The 19,621-nt window shown below is 45.8% G+C and overlaps 1 protein-coding gene across 6 annotated transcripts in view; it reads left to right on the forward strand.

Annotated features, from left to right (window-relative positions):
- Window positions 1-19,621, forward strand: part of CALN1 (calneuron 1) — a 636,916-nt gene that overhangs the window by 135,454 nt on the left and 481,841 nt on the right. For all 6 annotated transcript variants that reach the window (XM_012449090.3, XM_012449087.3, XM_012449086.3 and 3 more), the window contains one exon: window positions 7,296-7,420. In XM_012449090.3, the coding sequence (XP_012304513.1) occupies window positions 7,296-7,420 (125 nt within the window). The remainder of the gene's footprint in view (window positions 1-7,295; window positions 7,421-19,621) is intronic.

Consider the following 19,621-nt stretch of genomic DNA (forward strand, 5'->3'; position numbering starts at 1 on the left):
TCTTTGCTGGAGTAAGATGAGATCTTCTTGTCCCCACCATGTAGCTCTTGGACTGAGAGGAGGAGATATATATTTCTGGGTTATTTGAGGCCTTCTGCAGTTTCTCCTTAATCAGAAGCAATGCATGAAAAATCATAATCTTCCTGGGTTGTTACTCCTGGGTCCCTCTGGCCAACACCTGTGACTTGCAGGTGATTGCTCATCTTTATGGGCAGGTTCCGGGTCTCAGACCTTCCATTCCTAGCCACCTTGCATGCTGGGAGTTATGATCCGTGAGTAGCTAGAGGAAGAAGGTTGTTGCTTCACAGTGGTGGGAGGGACGGTGCTGGGGTTTGACCTTGGCTGCTTTAGTAAAGCAATTCCAACACAGTCAGAAGGGTGGTTGCCTGCTGTTAGGGTTGGCTGTCCCTAAGTCCCTGAAATGGAAGAGAATTTGGGTAGATAAAAATCTCTTCTTACCCCTTTGCTATCCGACTCTTTTATTCTGTCTCTGACTGCAAGGCTGCACCACTGATCACTGGTTATTGAACCCTAACTGTACTGATTTTATGAAAGCTTCTTCCATACCCTGGCACCGGTGTTGCTGAGAGTATCATTATTTGGGTGTGCCTTCGTGATTGTTTTTATAGGAATTTGGCAAAGTATCGGGGCTGGCTAGGCTCCGTAACTTTTAGCATGCGAGATCAATATTGCCCCTCGTATGTCTAGTAATTGGAGGACACGGATTGCTGTCAGGTCTGCAAGAGATGCCATGTACTTCTCCAGCACTCTACAGAGAGCTCAAGAATCAATTGCAGTCTTTCAACTTCTTTCAGAAGTCCATCTAAGACTTTGAAGAAGTCTTAAGCTCTTTGAAAAAGTTTCAGGGACAAGTTAAGATGCATTTCTCCAAGTGTTTTTCTTCCTCTCTCTGTGGTTCATTACCACAAATCTATACAACATAAATTAAATACTTTAGAGCTGTGCTTCTCAAGCTGTTTGTGAGGAAGGACCAGTTTTAATTTTTTTTTTTCCTTTTTTAGTTTCAGTCTTTTGTAGACTGATACTTTAAAAAAATACAGTCAGTGCCAGGCACAGTGGCTTACGCTGTCATCTCAGCACTTTGGGAGGCCTGGGCGGGCGGATCATGAGGTCAAGAGATCAAGATCATCCTGGCCAACATGGGGCAACCCCATCTCTACTAAAAATGTGGAATAAGACTGATGTCCCAGCTTGGAGACAGTTTAAAGAATGAATCTTTCTTACGCTGCATGTTCATTCCATGTAGACTTATTCTATTCATTATTGGATGAGACCCACCCACACTGGGGAGGAGAATCTGCTTTACTCAGGCTACCAATTAAAAAGTTAATGTCATCCAGCAACACACTCACAGACACATCCAGAATCGTGTTCAACCAAATATCTGGGCAACCCGTGGCCCAGTCAAGTTGACACATAAATTGACCATCACAAAAGGGCATCATTTCAAGTTACCGTAAATGAGGCTCTTCAGTTTATCTATTAAATTAATTTTTTTAGAGACAAGATCTCCCTCTGTTGCCCAGTCTGGAGGACAGTGGCAAGATTATAGTTCTTTGCAGCCTCAAAGTTCTGGGCTCAAGCGATCCTCCTACCTCAGCCCCCTCAGTAGCAGGGACTACAGGCATGCACCACCATGCCTGATTAATTTTTAGAATTTTTCTATAGAGACACAGTCTCACCATGTTGCCCAGACTGGTCTTTAACTCGTAGCCTCAAGTGATCTTCCAGCATCAGCCTCCCAAAATGCTGAGATTACAGGTGTCAGCCACCATAGATGGCCTCTTCAGTATGTTACTCTGTCAAGAGAAATGTACCAGTTCCTTGACCCGATTAACGGGAACCATCCTTTTGGTTTTAACCTCTCAATATCTTTTCTTTGATATGACCATTTAGCCAGCCTCCCTGCACCCAGGAAATGGATTATTCTTCAGCTCTGGCACTTTCCATTCAAGTAACCCCCCTCTGCCTGACATAGCCAGAGCTTGCTGACACCATTCAGCACTGGAACCCACTGGTGCTATGCTGCTCACACCCGACCCCTTGGCATGGTGGTTTACGTGCCAGCCAGCCTCTCCCGGAGGTTGTCCTTTGTCAGGTCTTACTGACCTTCCTTTGTAATGCAGCTTGTAATCCAGGCATCGTTCGAATTCATCCATGACCTCTTGCTGCCCCTGCATCCTGCTTCATATAACCCTTAGCAAAGAATTACTGGTGATACTCATTGAGCAGATGCCTGCTGCTAAGCACAGTGCTTTCCAGATCTTAAAGTCAGAGTCTTGCTCTGTCACTCAGGCTGGAGAGCAGTGGTGTGAAAATAACACACTGAAGTCTCAAATTACTGTTCTCAAGTGATCCTCCCACTTCAGTATCCCGAGTAGCTATGACTACGTGTGTGTGCCACCATGCCCAGCTAATTAATTGTTTTTTTTGTCTGTGTGGAGACAGGGTCTTGCTCTGTTGCCCAGGCTGGTCTGGAATTCCTGACATCAAGTGATCCTCCTGCCTTGGCCTCCCAAAGTGCTGTGATTACAGATGTGAGCCAGCATGCCTGGCCCTTTATCTTATTTAATATTTACAACAGTACTATTCTATTCAGTATGTATTAAACCCCCAGTTTTACAGAAGAGGAGACAGGCTTGCAGAGGTTAAGTAACTTACTTAGCTGGCTAATATGGGCAGAGGTAGGATTCCAATCTAACACTATTTTTGACTAGAAAGTGCTGATTCTTTTTAAATTTATTTTATTTTTGTTTATTTATTTTTTGAGACAGAGTCTCCCTGTGTCACCCAGGCTGGAGTGCAGTGTCATGACCTTGGCTCACTGCAACCTCTGCCTCCCGTGTTCAAGCAATTGTCTTGCCTCAGCCTTCCAAGTGGCTGGGATTACAGGCATCCACCACCATACCTGGCTAATTTTTGTATTTTCAGTAGAGACTGCGTTTTACCATGTTGGCCAGGCTGGTCTCAAACTCCTGACCTGGGGTGATCCACCTGCCTCAGCCTCCCAAAGTGCTGGTATTATAGGAATGAACCACCACACCTGGCCAGTTCTTAGCCATGAAACCACTCTGCCCATCTTAGTTCCTTAGACTAATTTATAAGCAACGGAAATTCACTGCGTACAGTTCTAGAGGTTGGGAAGTCCAAGGTCAAGACACCTATCAATTTTGTGTCTGGCGAGGGCTGCTCTCTGCTTCCCAGGTGCTGCCTTGTTGCTGGAGTTTCCCATGGTGGAAGGCAGACAAAAGGACCTTGGGTAGTTCCTTCCAGCCCTTTTATGAGGGTATTAATCCCATCCGTGAGGGAAGAGCCCTTGTGGCCCTAATCAGCTTCTAAAGCCTCCATCTCTTAATACCATCACATTAGAGTCTTAGGTTCCAGTGTATGAATTATTGGGGGACACCTTTATTCAGACCATTTCACGGCCTTATGTAAAACACAGAAAGAGTCTTTTCATGACAGTCACTTAAATATTTCACCATGAGTGGAACTGCTGTTAAAATATTTATTTATTTTTGTTTGTCGCCCTCTCTACTGGGATCCATCTTCAAGTTTTAGTTCCAGGAGAAGGTTTGTCTTTGCTATGAACTTGTATATTTCTCTTCCCTTAGCCAAGCAGAGAATCTTGAAGCTTGGGTTTCCCTAGGCAGCTTGGAGTGAAATTTAGTCCCTAATTGCAGCAGCTGTTTTTAGCTTACTTAGGATAATGTTCTTCCCTTTCTTGAGCATGACTTTATATATCTATATGGACGGTTCAATTGCACGTTTTCTTTCCCACTAGACTTTGAGCTTTTTGGATGCAGAGACTAAATGAACTGAATGTGTACCTAATTTTGTAAGCTGCCTTTTTTCAGAAGGAAATTATGTTGGTATATCAAGTGGGATTCAGTTGTGACCAGTTTACTCTGCACAGTACTCAACATTTATTCTGTGGCTGAACTGGGGCGTGGGTTGGGTGTGCTTGCTTGAGTATAATATCCTTATTATGACTGTAAAATTTTGTGTAGTGGATCCAGAGCCGCAGACAACCAGGTAGAAGGTGACAACAGGAAGATTTTTATAAAACGCTGAGAAACTGTACAGTGATGCACCGTGGAATGGAAGGAAATGCTTTTCCTACCGACCTTAGGGGGTCTTGCTCCAGGTAGCAGATGAGCTAAGAACAGAGCAGGTGTCTTTCCATACTGATAAAGACTTAAACATTGGTTAAGATAACAGCTGGTGAGGCTCATCTAGTGAGGCTTATCTAGCAAATTAGATAAGATCAGGGCAGGTGTCTTCTCATGAGTATGAAAAACATCAGTTAAGATAACAGCTGGTGAAGCTCACTGGATGTGGACCCCTGCCGAGGGTGAAGTTGAAAGCACACGTGAAGTGTTAGTCAGGGTTGACCTCTCATTTTCTGGACCGTAGATGTCTCAGTCTGTTTTGTGCTGCTATAACAGAATACCTGAGACTGGGTTGTTTATGAAAAGCAAAGATTTCTTTCTTACAGTTCTGCAGGCTGGCAAGTCCAAGGGCAAGGGTACTTTATCTTTCAGGGGCTTTCTTTTTTTTTTTGAGACGGAGTTTTCGCTCTTGTTACCCAGGCTGGAGTGCAATGGCACGATCTTGGCTCACCGCAACTTCAGCCTCCTGGGTTCAGGCAATTCTCCTGCCTTAGCCTCCTGAGTAGCTGGGATTACAGGCATGCGCCACCATGCCAAGCTAATTTTTTTTGTATTAGTAGAGACGGGGTTTCACCATATTGACCGGGATGGTCTCGATCTCTTGACCTCGTGATCCACCTGCCTCGGCCTCCCAAAGTGCTGGGATTACAGGCTTGAGCCACCGTGCCCAGCCTCAGGGGCCTTCTTGCTGTGTCATCCTGTAGCAGAAGAGGAACAGAGCATGAGTGTTCGAATGAAAGAGACAGAGAAGGGGAAGGGGCTGACCTCATCCTTTTTGTTGTTGTTGAGATGCTCTTGTTGCGCAGGCTGGAGAGCAGTGGCGTGAGCAATGGTTCAGCTTACTGCAATCTCTGCCTCCTGGGTTCAGGCAATTCTCCTGCCTCAGTTTCCCTGAGTAGCTGGGATTATAGGCGTGCACTACTGCGCCTGGCTAATTTTTTGTGTTTTTAGTAGAGATGGTGTTTCACCATGTTGGCCAGGCTGGTCTTGAACTCCTGCCTCAGGTAATGCACCTGCCTCAGCCTCCAAAAGTGCTGGGATTACAGGCGTGAGCCACCACTTATGGCTCAACTCATCCTTTTATCAGGATCTCACTCCTGTGATAGGTCCTACGCTGCAATAACAACATTAATTCTGCCCTCATGAGATCTAATCACCTCTTAAAGGTCCCACCTCTCAACACTGTGACATTGGGGATTAAGTGTCCAACACACAAAATTTGGGGGAGACATTCACATTATGGCAGTGGGTATCAGTCCGTGCTCAAATGACCATGACACGCAGCCCCAAGGAATCAGGATTGCCTTTAAGGAAAAGATAGAGTAGCGTATATTCATACATGCGATTCTCCCTTTTAAAGCTTTTTGGTCTGACAATTAACTTGGAGAAAAAAGGAGGTGGTATTCTTCCAGAGAAAGATTCCTGTATTCTATTTAAATATAAGGATAGATTTGGGAACTTCTGACCTGTAACTAGCTGAAGATTACCCCTTATAACTGGCAAATGCACGTACCCTTTGTAGTTAGCATCCTGCCATTCGCAATTGTCCTGTGGATGTGTGCCTCCTTAGCCATGGAAAGAGTTAAGGGCAGGGGGTTGGGTGTTGCAAGCTGACAGCTGGCTCTTGTCTCAGCCATGTGTCCGTTTTACTTTTTGGGGTCCTGAGCATTTGGGAGAGTTGTCCCAGTTGTTGTGATGAGCGAGAAGCACCTTTGATAGAAATAGAGAAACCAGGAAGTGTAGCCTACTTTGTAGGAAGATAATGAATTCATTTTTAGACATTTTGAGTCTGAAATGAGGGTTTGACATCCGGGTGGAAATGTCTGGCGCTTGGCTGGGGCTGCTTAATGGAAGTAGCATGTAGGAGGCTCGAGTTCTAGAACAGCTTCTGTCACTAACCGGCTTTGTGCTCCCGGTGAAACCTTTTAACTCTCAGGGCTTTCGCGGGTCAAACGCTGCGCAGTTCACCTTCCGGGAGCTCCTACACCAAGGTGTTCTCCACCCGCTCTTTGTGATTGACTCCCTGTGCTTCCTGCCTGTTGGCCCTAATTCTGCTCAGAGGTTTATCAATCCTCTTAGTCCCCTTTGCTAGATGAGGAAGCAGAATGTGACGTGTTCGGCGTCCTGTTCAGAGTCACAGAGAGCATCATTGGATGAGCTGGGCCAGGAGCCGTGCTCTTCCTGCTTTGGAGAGGATCATCTTCCTAACTGCCTTTCCTCTTTCTTGTCTTTGCTTGTTCTTCCATTCTCCTCCATTGTCTTTGCTGTTCTGTCATCTCACATCTCTTTTTCCTTAGCCTGGAGCTTCCAGTCAGCCTTGTGTTAGTGGAAACTTCTCAGCCCCATTGGTGACCATCTGGGTGCAGCAGCTTTGTTATATTGGTCTAAAATGATGCTTTAACTTTGAGGGTGCTGGAAGCAGCTTCATTGTGCGACACCTGAAGGCGGCACTTCCCTTTCCAGCAGGGCAGGTGTGATTAGCATTTCGGAAGGCGTGTGCTCTCTCACCACTCAAGTAAGCAGCACGTGTGTCTCAACGAGGCTTGCAGAGCTGCTTCTTGAGATGCAGATCACCGCATGTACTCACTTAGAGCTTGGGCATTTTCTACCTGTTTTAAGTGCGATGTGAGTGTGACACCTGTATTATCTGGGAGAAATGAGACACTTGAATCTCTGCTTGATCACAGCCAAGGCATCTAGTCCCTGGGCATCCCGACACCTCTGGGATTCTCCGTCCTTCCTTACAAGCATCAAGTGAGAATTTATCAGGCCAAGAAAAGGAGCCAAGGATATTGCCATTTGCATACTGTTCGATGGGGATGTGGTGTGCCATGATTAACAGGGACAACATGGTTCAAATTCGTAATTAAATGGGGAAAGTGAAGTAAGATGGACAGTGAAGGAATGGGAAGAACCTGAGTTCCTTTGGAAATTGCTCAGGTCATTGGGACCCCGGAAATACACTGACTTTCCCTCTAGAAATGTTATTGTTATTTTTAAAATGACACTGGCCATCTGAAAATCAGATGGCCCTTTAAGAAAGAGAAGGAAGAATGAATGATGATGTCTTTCTTTTCCCCTCCCCTGTTGTGTCTTGGGCAGGGAAAAGATGCCGTTCCACCATGTGACCGCTGGCTTGTTGTACAAGGGTAATTACCTCAACCGATCGCTCTCTGCTGGCAGTGACAGCGAACAGCTGGCGAACATCTCCGTGGAGGAGCTGGATGGTAAGGAGGCCACCCTGTCTGCGGGGGGCTGCGTCCCGACCCAGGGAGGCATTTGTGGCTACTGTGAAACTGAGTTGAAAGTCCTGGGCTCTGGCCACTCGTTGGCAGTTGTGGCCAAATGTAATCATGACGTGATAGGTAAGAGTTCAGAGACAAAATTTTGCCCAAGTGACTTCTTTGTATGTGTATGTGTGCAGGACAGACCTGTTAGCCTGAACAATCCATGGTGGATATTTTGGTTTCCTTGGATATTGACTGGAGGGGAGAGCCTTCACCTCTCTTAAAATGTGTTTTCCAATTTCCGGAGTCTTGTCTTTATCACCAGTGGAATTGCGCTGTTGGTTTCTGTGCTGTTGCTGACAATGGGGTCCATCTGCAGGGGAGGTTTAAGCCCTGTTAATGGCTGTTGCTTGACTTCTGGCCATGGTGCTTTGAATCCTGCCCAGATCAGAATCATCTGGAAGCTCCATCTAGGTGGCAATGAATAGCAATTATTTTAATTGCATCTGTTCCTTCACAAGTTAGCACAGCCCTGGGTGTTCAAGGCAGGGGGGAGGGGTGGACATAAACCTGGGAACACGATGACTAAATTCATCCTGGGACAGTGTCTTGGTGTATCTTGCAAAAGCCAATCCTCTAACTGAAAGAAAAATTAAAAATAGGAAAACCAAGTTTGTTTTTTGTTTGTTTTTTCCCGGAATAGAGGATTGGGTTGATTTAACCTGATGTGTTTTTACTTGGGCACTGCCTCTGCTGAGGTCAGACCAGAATCTGTTTTCCCTAGTGCTTCTGAATGCTTTGTTGCTTATAATAATACCATTTTCACAAAGTTTAGATTGACTTTCTCAAGAAGTCAAAATTACCCCAGATGGCCCACGTATTTGCTTTCAAGTGTCACGGTTCAAATCAATGTGCTTTGTAGGTGCACATTAGGGAGACTCATTTCTCCCAGAAAGAGGGTGGAGGACATTTGGCTCTGAGATAGCGAAGCCAAACTCGCGTTACAACAGGCAGGAGGCGCGGGAGGTGAAGAGGACAGGCCGCTGAATAGCCTCTCCTTCGCCCATCCATTTTGCTTGTGCGCTTATTTAAATGCTTGCTTGTTTATATGAATGAGAAGGGAGGCAGCAGAGGACGTGGCCCCGGTGGGCTGGGTCCAAGGAGAGTCTGGAGGATGTTTGAAGGAGTGTGGGTGATGGGTGCCAAGTTAAGATTTCTAGGGATAGCAGCTGCTCACTGTGATGTGGACAAAGACTGGTGACCTCAGAGGAGAGCAGGGACCCTCGTGTCTTCTGGTCTTCAGTTGAGCGAAAGGTGTGCTGTTGTGGGACTCAGAAGCAGGAGCTTGAGCACTTCTTCAAAGTGAGCCCGTGCTGGCCACCACAAATCAGGCTGAGGCCGCACTTATATGGTGCCTTGGTCTCCTCATGCCACTGCAGCAAAGCACCGTAGAATAGGTGGCTCCTAAAGAACAGACATTTATTTCTCACTATTTGCGAGGCTCGGATGGGTAAGATCAAGGGGCCAGGGGATTTGATGTCTGGTGGGGGCCACGTTCTGATTCATAGATTTCACCTTCTTGCTGTGCCCTCATGTGGTGACGGGGTGAATAAGTTCTTTTGGGACTTGAGTATATAAAGGCACTGTGTTAGTGTGCTTCGTGCTGCTGTAACAACATAGCACAGACTGGGTGTTAGTGTGCTTCGTGCTGCTGTAACAACATAGCACAGACTGGGTGTTAGTGTGCTTTGTGCTGCTGTAACAACATAGCACAGACTGGGTGTTAGTGTAACAACATAGTACAGACTGGGCGTTAGTGTGCTTCGTGCTGCTGTAACAACATAGCACAGACTGGGTGTTAGTGTGCTTTGTGCTGCTGTAACAACATAGTACAGACTGGGTGTTAGCGTAACAACATAGTACAGACTGGGCGTTAGTGTGCTTCCTGCTGCTGTAAAAACATAGCACAGACTGGGTGTTACTGTGCTTCGTGCTGCTGTAACAACATAGCACAGACTCAGTGTTAGTGTGCCTCGTGCTGCTGTAACAACATAGCACAGACTCGGTGTTAGTGTGCTTCTTGCTGCTGTAACAACATAGTACAGACTAGGTGTTAGTGTAACAACATAGCACAGACTGGGTGTTAGTGTGCTTCGTGCTGCTGTAACAACATAGCACAGACTGGGTGTTAGTGTGCTTCGTGCTGCTGTAACAACATAGCACAGACTGGGTGTTAGTGTGCTTTGTGCTGCTGTAACAACATAGCACAGACTGGGTGTTAGTGTAACAACATAGTACAGACTGGGCGTTAGTGTGCTTCGTGCTGCTGTAACAACATAGCACAGACTGGGTGTTAGTGTGCTTTGTGCTGCTGTAACAACATAGTACAGACTGGGCGTTAGTGTGCTTCCTGCTGCTGTAACAACATAGCACAGACTGGGTGTTACTGTGCTTCGTGCTGCTGTAAAAACATAGCACAGACTCAGTGTTAGTGTGCCTCGTGCTGCTGTAACAACATAGCACAGACTGGGTGTTAGTGTGCTTCGTGCTGCTGTAACAACATAGCACAGACTCGGTGTTAGTGTGCTTCTTGCTGCTGTAACAACATAGTACAGACTAGGTGTTAGTGTAACAACATAGCACAGACTGGGTGTTAGTGTGCTTCGTGCTGCTGTAACAACATAGCACAGACTGGGTGTTAGTGTGCTTCGTGCTGCTGTAACAACATAGCACAGACTGGGTGTTAGTGTGCTTTGTGCTGCTGTAACAACATAGCACAGACTGGGTGTTAGTGTAACAACATAGTACAGACTGGGCGTTAGTGTGCTTCGTGCTGCTGTAACAACATAGCACAGACTGGGTGTTAGTGTGCTTTGTGCTGCTGTAACAACATAGTACAGACTGGGCGTTAGTGTGCTTCCTGCTGCTGTAACAACATAGCACAGACTGGGTGTTACTGTGCTTCGTGCTGCTGTAACAACATAGCACAGACTCAGTGTTAGTGTGCCTCGTGCTGCTGTAACAACATAGCACAGACTGGGTGTTAGTGTGCTTCGTGCTGCTGTAACAACATAGCACAGACTCGGTGTTAGTGTGCTTCTTGCTGCTGTAACAACATAGTACAGACTAGGTGTTAGTGTAACAACATAGTACAGACTGGGTGTTAGTGTGCTTCGTGCTGCTGTAACAACATAGTACAGACTAGGTGTTAGTGTAACAACATAGTACAGACTGGGTGTTAGTGTGCTTCGTGCTGCTGTAACAACATAGTACAGACTGGGTGTTAGTGTGCTTCGTGCTGCTGTAACAACATAGCACAGACTGGGTGTTAGTGTAACAACATAGTACAGACTGGGCGTTAGTGTGCTTCCTGCTGCTGTAACAACATAGCACAGACTGGGTGTTACTGTGCTTCGTGCTGCTGTAACAACATAGCACAGACTCAGTGTTAGTGTGCCTCATGCTGCTGTAACAACATAGCACAGACTGGGTGTTAGTGTGCTTCGTGCTGCTGTAACAACATAGCACAGACTCGGTGTTAGTGTGCTTCTTGCTGCTGTAACAACATAGTACAGACTAGGTGTTAGTGTAACAACATAGTACAGACTGGGTGTTAGTGTGCTTCGTGCTGCTGTAACAACATAGCACAGACTGGGTGTTAGTGTAACAACATAGTACAGACTGGGCGTTAGTGTGCTTCCTGCTGCTGTAACAACATAGCACAGACTGGGTGTTACTGTGCTTCGTGCTGCTGTAACAACATAGCACAGACTCAGTGTTAGTGTGCCTCGTGCTGCTGTAACAACATAGCACACACTGGGTGTTAGTGTGCTTCGTGCTGCTGTAACAACATAGCACAGACTCGGTGTCAGTGTGCTTCTTGCTGCTGTAACAACATAGTACAGACTAGGTGTTAGTGTAACAACATAGTACAGACTGGGTGTTAGTGTGCTTCGTGCTGCTGTAACAACATAGTACAGACTAGGTGTTAGTGTAACAACATAGTACAGACTGGGTGTTAGTGTGCTTCGTGCTGCTGTAACAACATAGCACAGACTGGGTGTTAGTGTGCTTCGTGCTGCTGTAACAACATAGTACAGACTGGGTGTTAGTGTGCTTCATGCTGCTGTAAGAACATAGCACAGACTGGGTGTTAGTGTGCTTCGTGCTGCTGTAACAACATAGTACAGACTGGGTGTTAGTGTGCTTCGTGCTGCTGTAACAACATAGCACAGACTGGGTGTTAGTGTGCTTCGTGCTGCTGTAACAACATAGTACAGACTAGGTGTTAGTGTAACAACATAGTACAGACTGGGTGTTAGTGTGCTTTCTGCTGCTGTAACAACATAGTACAGACTGGGTGTTAGTGTAACAACATAGCACAGACTGGGTGTTAGTGTGCTTCGTGCTGCTGTAACAACATAGCACAGACTGGGTGTTAGTGTGCTTCGTGCTGCTGTAACAACATAGCACAGACTGGGTGTTAGTGTGCTTCGTGCTGCTGTAACAACATAGTACAGACTAGGTGTTAGTGTAACAACATAGTACAGACTGGGTGTTAGTGTGCTTCGTGCTGCTGTTAACAACATAGTACAGACTGGGTGTTAGTGTAACAACATAGCACAGACTGGGTGTTAGTGTTCTTCGTGCTGCTGTAACAACATAGCACAGACTGGGTGTTAGTGTGCTTTGTGCTGCTGTAACAACATAGCACAGACTGGGTGTTAGTGTGCTTCTTGCTGCTGTAACAACATAGTACAGACTAGGTGTTAGTGTAACAACATAGTACAGACTGGGTGTTAGTGTGCTTCGTGCTGCTGTAACAACATAGTACAGACTGGGTGTTAGTGTGCTTCGTGCTGCTGTAACAACATAGTGCAGACTGGGTGTTAGTGTGCTTCGTGCTGCTGTAACAACATAGCACAGACTTGGTGTTAGTGTGCTTCGTGCTGCTGTAACAACATAGTACAGACTAGGTGTTAGTGTAACAACATAGTACAGACAGGGTGTTAGTGTGCTTTGTGCTGCTGTAACAACATAGTACAGACTGGGTGTTAGTGTAACAACATAGCACAGACTGGGTGTTAGTGTGCTTCGTGCTGCTGTAACAACATAGCACAGACTCGGTGTTAGTGTGCTTGGTGCTGCTGTAACAACATAGTACAGACTAGGTGTTAGTGTAACAACATAGTACAGACTGGGTGTTAGTGAGCTTCGTGCTGCTGTAACAACATAGTACAGACTGGGTGTTAGTGTAACAACATAGCAAAGACTGGGTGTTAGTGTGCTTCGTGCTGCTGTAACAACATAGCACAGACTGGGTGTTAGTGTGCTTTGTGCTGCTGTAACAACATAGCACAGACTCGGTGTTAGTGTGCTTTGTGCTGCTGTAACAACATAGTACAGACTGGGTGTTAGTGTGCTTCGTGCTGCTGTAACAACATAGTACAGACTCGGTGTTAGTGTGCTTCGTGCTGCTGTAACAACATAGCACAGACTCGGTGTTAGTGTGCTTCGTGCTGCTGTAACAACATAGTACAGACTAGGTGTTAGTGTAACAACATAGTACAGACTGGGTGTTAGTGTGCTTTGTGCTGCTGTAACAACATAGTACAGACTGGGTGTTAGTGTGCTTCGTGCTGCTGTAACAACATAGTACAGACTGGGTGTTAGTGTGCTTCGTGCTGCTGTAACCACATAGCACAGACTGGGTGTTAGTGTGCTTCGTGCTGCTGTAACAACATAGTACAGACTAGGTGTTAGTGCGCTTTGTGCTGCTGTAACAACATAGTACAGACTGGGTGTTAGTGTAACAACATAGCACAGACAGGGTGTTAGTGTGCTTTGTGCTGCTGTAACAACATAGTACAGACTGGGTGTTAGTGTGCTTCGTGCTGCTGTAACAACATAGTACAGACTCGGTGTTAGTGTGCTTCGTGCTGCTGTAACCACATAGCACAGACTCGGTGTTAGTGTGCTTCGTGCTGCTGTAACAACATAGTACAGACTAGGTGTTAGTGTAACAACATAGTACAGACTGGGTGTTAGTGTGCTTCGTGCTGCTGTAACAACATAGTACAGACTCGGTGTTAGTGTGCTTCGTGCTGCTGTAACCACATAGCACAGACTCGGTGTTAGTGTGCTTCGTGCTGCTGTAACAACATAGTACAGACTAGGTGTTAGTGTAACAACATAGTACAGACTGGGTGTTAGTGTGCTTTGTGCTGCTGTAACAACATAGTACAGACTGGGTGTTAGTGTAACAACATAGCACAGACAGGGTGTTAGTGTGCTTTGTGCTGCTGTAACAACATAGCACAGACTGGGTGTTAGTGTGCTTTGTGCTGCTGTAACAACATAGCAGAGACTCGGTGTTAGTGTGCTTCTTGCTGCTTTAACAACATAGTACAGACTAGGTGTTAGTGTAACAACATAGTACAGACTGGGTGTTAGTGTGCTTCGTGCTGCTGTAACAGCATAGTACAGACTGGGTGTTAGTGTGTCTCGTGCTGCTGTAACAACATAGTACAGACTGGGTGTTAGTGTGCTTCGTGCTGCTGTAACAACATAGTACAGACTCGGTGTTAGTGTGCTTCGTGCTGCTGTAACCACATAGCACAGACTCGGTGTTAGTGTGCTTCGTGCTGCTGTAACAACATAGTACAGACTAGGTGTTAGTGTAACAATATAGTACAGACTGGGTGTTAGTGTGCTTTGTGCTGCTGTAACAACATAGTACAGACTGGGTGTTAGTGTAACAACATAGCACAGACAGGGTGTTAGTGTGCTTTGTGCTGCTGTAACAACATAGCACAGACTGGGTGTTAGTGTGCTTTGTGCTGCTGTAACAACATAGCACAGACTCGGTGTTAGTGTGCTTCTTGCTGCTTTAACAACATAGTACAGACTAGGTGTTAGTGTAACAACATAGTACAGACTGGGTGTTAGTGTGCTTCGTGCTGCTGTAACAACATAGTACAGACTGGGTGTTAGTGTGCCTCGTGCTGCTGTAACAACATAGTACAGACTGGGTGTTAGTGTGCTTCGTGCTGCTGTAACAACATAGCACAGACTCGGTGTTAGTGTGCTTCGTGCTGCTGTAACAACATAGTACAGACTAGGTGTTAGTGTAACAACATAGTACAGACTGGGTGTTAGTGTGCTTTGTGCTGCTGTTACAACATAGTACAGACTGGGTGTTAGTGTAACAACATAGCACAGACTGGGTGTTAGTGTGCTTCGTGCTGCTGTAACAACATAGTACAGACTGGGTGTTAGTGTAACAACATAGTACAGACTCGGTGTTAGTGTGCTTTGTGCTGCTGTAACAACATAGTACAGACTGGGTGTTAGTGTGCTTCGTGCTGCTGTAACAACATAGTACAGACTGGGTGTTAGTGTGCTTCGTGCTGCTGTAACAACATAGCACAGAATCGGTGTTAGTGTGCTTCGTGCTGCTGTAACAACATAGTACTGACTAGGTGTTAGTGTAACAACATAGTACAGACTGGGTGTTAGTGTGCTTTGTGCTGCTGTAACAACATAGTACAGACTGGGTGTTAGTGTAACAACATAGCACAGACTGGGTGTTAGTGTGCTTCGTGCTGCTGTAACAGCATAGTACAGACTGGGTGTTAGTGTGCTTCGTGCTGCTGTAACAACATAGTACAGACTAGGTGTTAGTGTCACAACATAGTACAGACTGGGTGTTAGTGTGCTTTGTGCTGCTGTAACAACATAGTACAGACTGGGTGTTAGTGTAACAACATAGCACAGACTGGGTGTTAGTGTGCTTCGTGCTGCTGTAACAGCATAGTACAGACTGGGTGTTAGTGTGCTTCGTGCTGCTGTAACAACATAGTACAGACTAGGTGTTAGTGTCACAACATAGTACAGACTGGGTGTTAGTGTGCTTTGTGCTGCTGTAACAACATAGTACAGACTGGGTGTTAGTGTAACAACATAGCACAGACTGGGTGTTAGTGTGCTTCGTGCTGCTGTAACAACATAGCACAGACTGGGTGTTAGTGTGCTTAGTGCTGCTGTAACAACATAGCACAGACTCGGTGTTAGTGTGCTTCTTGCTGCTGTAACAACATAGTACAGACTAGGTGTTAGTGTAACCACATAGTACAGACTGGGTGTTAGTGTGCTTTGTGCTGCTGTAACAACATAGTACAGACTGGGTGTTAGTGTAACAACATAGCACAGACTGGGTGTTAGTGTGCTTCGTGCTGCTGTAACAACATAGCACAGACTGGGTGTTAGTGTGCTTTGTGCTGCTGTAACAACATAGCACAGACTCGGTGTTAGTGTGCTTCTTGCTGCTGTAACAACATAGTACAGACTAGGTGTTAGTGTAACAACATAGTACAGACTGGGTGTTAGTGTGCTTCGTGCTGCTGTAACAACATAGTACAGACTGGGTGTTAGTGTGCTTCGTGCTGCTGTAACAACATAGCACAGACTCGGTGTCAGTGTGCTTCGTGCTGCTGTAACAACATAGTACAGACTAGGTGTTAGTGTAACAACATAGTACAGACTGGGTGTTAGTGTGCTTTGTGCTGCTGTAACAACATAGTACAGACTGGGTGTTAGTGTAACAACATAGCACAGACTGAGTGTTAGTGTGCTTCGTGCTGCTGTAACAACATAGTACAGACTGGGTGTTAGTGTGCTTCGTGCTGCTGTAACAACATAGCACAGACTGGGTGTTAGTGTAACAACATAGTACAGAGTGGGTATTAGTGTGCTTCGTGCTGCTGTAACAACATAGCACAGACTCGGTGTTAGTGTGCTTCGTGTTGCTGTAACAACATAGTACAGACTAGGTGTTAGTGTAACCACATAGTACAGACTGGGTGTTAGTGTGCTTTGTGCTGCTGTAACAACATAGTACAAACTGGGTGTTAGTGTAACAACATAGCACAGACTGGGTGTTAGTGTGCTTCGTGCTGCTGTAACAACATAGTACAGACTAGGTGTTAGTGTAACAACATAGTACAGACTGGGTGTTAGTGTGCTTTGTGCTGCTGTAACAACATAGTACAGACTGGGTGTTAGTGTAACAACATAGCACAGACTGGGTGTTAGTGTGCTTCGTGCTGCTGTAACAACATAGCACAGACTGGGTGTTAGTGTGCTTCGTGCTGCTGTAACAACATAGTACAGACTAGGTGTTCGTGTAACAACATAGTACAGACTGGGTGTTAGTGTGCTTTGTGCTGCTGTAACAACATAGTACAAACTGGGTGTTAGTGTAACAACATAGCACAGACTGGGTGTTAGTGTGCTTCGTGCTGCTGTAACAACATAGCACAGACAGGGTGTTAGTGTGCTTTGTGCTGCTGTAACAATATAGCACAGACTGGGTGTTAGTGTGCTTCTTGCTGCTGTAACAACATAGTACAGACTAGGTGTTAGTGTAACAACATAGTACAGACTGGGTGTTAGTGTGCTTCGTGCTGCTCTAACAACATAGTACAGACTGGGTGTTAGTGTGCTTCGTGCTGCTGTAACAACATAGCACAGACTCGGTGTCAGTGTGCTTCGTGCTGCTGTAACAACATAGTACAGACTAGGTGTTAGTGTAACAACATAGTACAGACTGGGCGTTAGTGTGCTTTGTGCTGCTGTAACAACATAGTACAGACTGGGTGTTAGTGTAACAACATAGCACAGACTGGGTGTTAGTGTGCTTCGTGCTGCTGTAACAACATAGCACAGACTGGGTGTTAGTGTGCTTTGTGCTGCTGTAACAACATAGCACAGACTCGGTGTTAGTGTGCTTCTTGCTGCTGTAACAACATAGTACAGACTAGGTGTTAGTGTAACAACATAGTACAGACTGGGTGTTAGTGTAACAACATAGTACAGACTGGGTGTTAGTGTGCTTCGTGCTGCTGTAACAACATAGCACAGACTGGGTGTTAGTGTGCTTCGTGCTGCTGTAACAACATAGCACAGACTCGGTGTTAGTGTGCTTCGTGCTGCTGTAACAACATAGTACAGACTAGGTGTTAGTGTAACAACATAGTACAGACTGGGTGTTAGTGTGCTTTGTGCTGCTGTAACAACATAGTACAAACTGGGTGTTAGTGTAACAACATAGCACAGACTGGGTGTTAGTGTGCTTCGTGCTGCTGTACCAACATAGCACAGACTGGGTGTTAGTGTGCTTTGTGCTGCTGTAACAATATAGTACAGACTGGGTGTTAGTGTGCTTCTTGCTGCTGTAACAACATAGTACAGACTAGGTGTTAGTGTAACAACATAGTACAGACTGGGTGTTAGTGTGCTTCGTGCTGCTGTAACAACATAGTACAGACTGGGTGTTAGTGTGCTTTGTGCTGCTGTAACAACATAGTACAGACTGGGTGTTAGTGTAACAAGATAGCACAGACTGGGTGTTACTGTGCTTCCTGCTGCTGTAACAACATAGTACAGACTGGGTGTTAGTGTGCTTCGTGCTTCTGTAACAACATAGCACAGACTCGGTGTTAGTGTGCTTCGTGCTGCTGTAACAACATAGTACAGACTGGGTGTTAGTGTGCTTTGTGCTGCTGTAACAACATAGTACAGACTGGGTGTTAGTGTAACAACATAGCACAGACTGGGTGTTAGTGTGCTTCGTGCTGCTGTAACAACATAGTACAGACTGGGTGTTAGTGTGCTTTGTGCTGCTGTAACAACATAGCACAGACTCGGTGTTAGTGTGCTTCTTGCTGCTGTAACAACATAGTACAGACTAGGTGTTAGTGTAACAACGTAGTACCGACTGGGTGTTAGTGTGCTTCGTGCTGCTGTAACAACATAGTACAGACTGGGTGTTAGTGTGCTTCGTGCTGCTGTAACAACATAGTACAGACTGAGTGTTAGTGTGCTTCGTGCTGCTGTAACAACATAGTACAGACTGGGTGTTAGTGTGCTTCGTGCTGCTGTAACAACATAGTACAGACTGAGTGTTAGTGTGCTTCGTGCTGCTGTAACAACATAGCACAGACTCGGTGTTAGTGTGCTTCGTGCTGCTGTAACAACATAGTACAGACTGGGTGTTAGTGTGCTTCGTGGTGCTTTAACAACATAGTACAGACTGGGTGTTAGTGTGCTTCGTGCTGCTGTAACAACATAGTACAGACTGAGTGTTAGTGTGCTTCGTGCTGCTGTAACAACATAGCACAGACTCGGTGTTAGTGTGCTTCGTGCTGCTGTAACAATATAGTACAGACTAGGTGTTAGTGTAACAACATAGTACAGACTGGGTGTTAGTGTGCTTTGTGCTGCTGCAACAAGATAGTACAGACTGGGTGTTAGTGTAACAACATAGCACAGACTGGGTGTTAGTGTGCTTCGTGCTGCTGTAACAACATAGCACAGACTGGGTGTTAGTGTAACAACATAGTACAGACTGGGTGTTAGTGTGCTTTGTGCTGCTGTAACAACATAGTACAGACTGGGTGTTAGTGTAACAACATAGCACAGACTCGGTGTTAGTGTGCTTCGTGCTGCTGTAACAACATAGTACAGACTAGGTGTTAGTGTAACAACATAGTCCAGACTGGGTGTTAGTGTGCTTTGTGCTGCTGTAACAACATAGTACAGACTGGGTGTTAGTGTAACAACATAGCACAGACTCGGTGTTAGTGTGCTTCGTGCTGCTGTAACAACATAGTACAGCCTGGGTGTTAGTGTGGTTCGTGCTGCTGTAGCAACATAGTACAGCCTGGGTGTTAGTGTGCTTCTTGCTGCTGTAACAACAACATAGTACAGACTGGGTGTTAGTGTGCTTCGTGGTGCTGTAACAACATAGTACAGACTGGGTGTTAGTGTGCTTCCTGCTGCTGTAACAACATAGTACAGACTGGGTGTTAGTGCGTTTCGTGCTGCTGTAACAACAACATGGTACAGACTGGGTGTTAGTGTGTTTCGTGCTGCTGTAACAGCATAGTACAGACTGGGTGTTAGTGTGCTTCGTGCTGCAGTGACAACATACTACCGACTGGGTGTTAGTGTGCTTCGTGCTGCTGTAATAACATAGTACAGACTGGGTGTTAGTGTGCTTTATGCTCCTGTAACAACATAGTACAGACTGGGTGTTAGTGTGCTTTGTGCTGCCGTAACAACAACATAGTACAGACTGGGTGTTAGTGTGCTTCCTGCTGCTGTAACAACATCGTACAGACTGGGTGTTAGTGTAACAAC

Source organism: Aotus nancymaae, unplaced genomic scaffold (genome assembly GCF_030222135.1).
Source record: "Aotus nancymaae isolate 86718 unplaced genomic scaffold, 86718_ANA_hifiasm-v0.15.2.pri h1tg000012l, whole genome shotgun sequence".
Classification (NCBI taxonomy): Eukaryota; Metazoa; Chordata; class Mammalia; order Primates; family Aotidae; genus Aotus; species Aotus nancymaae.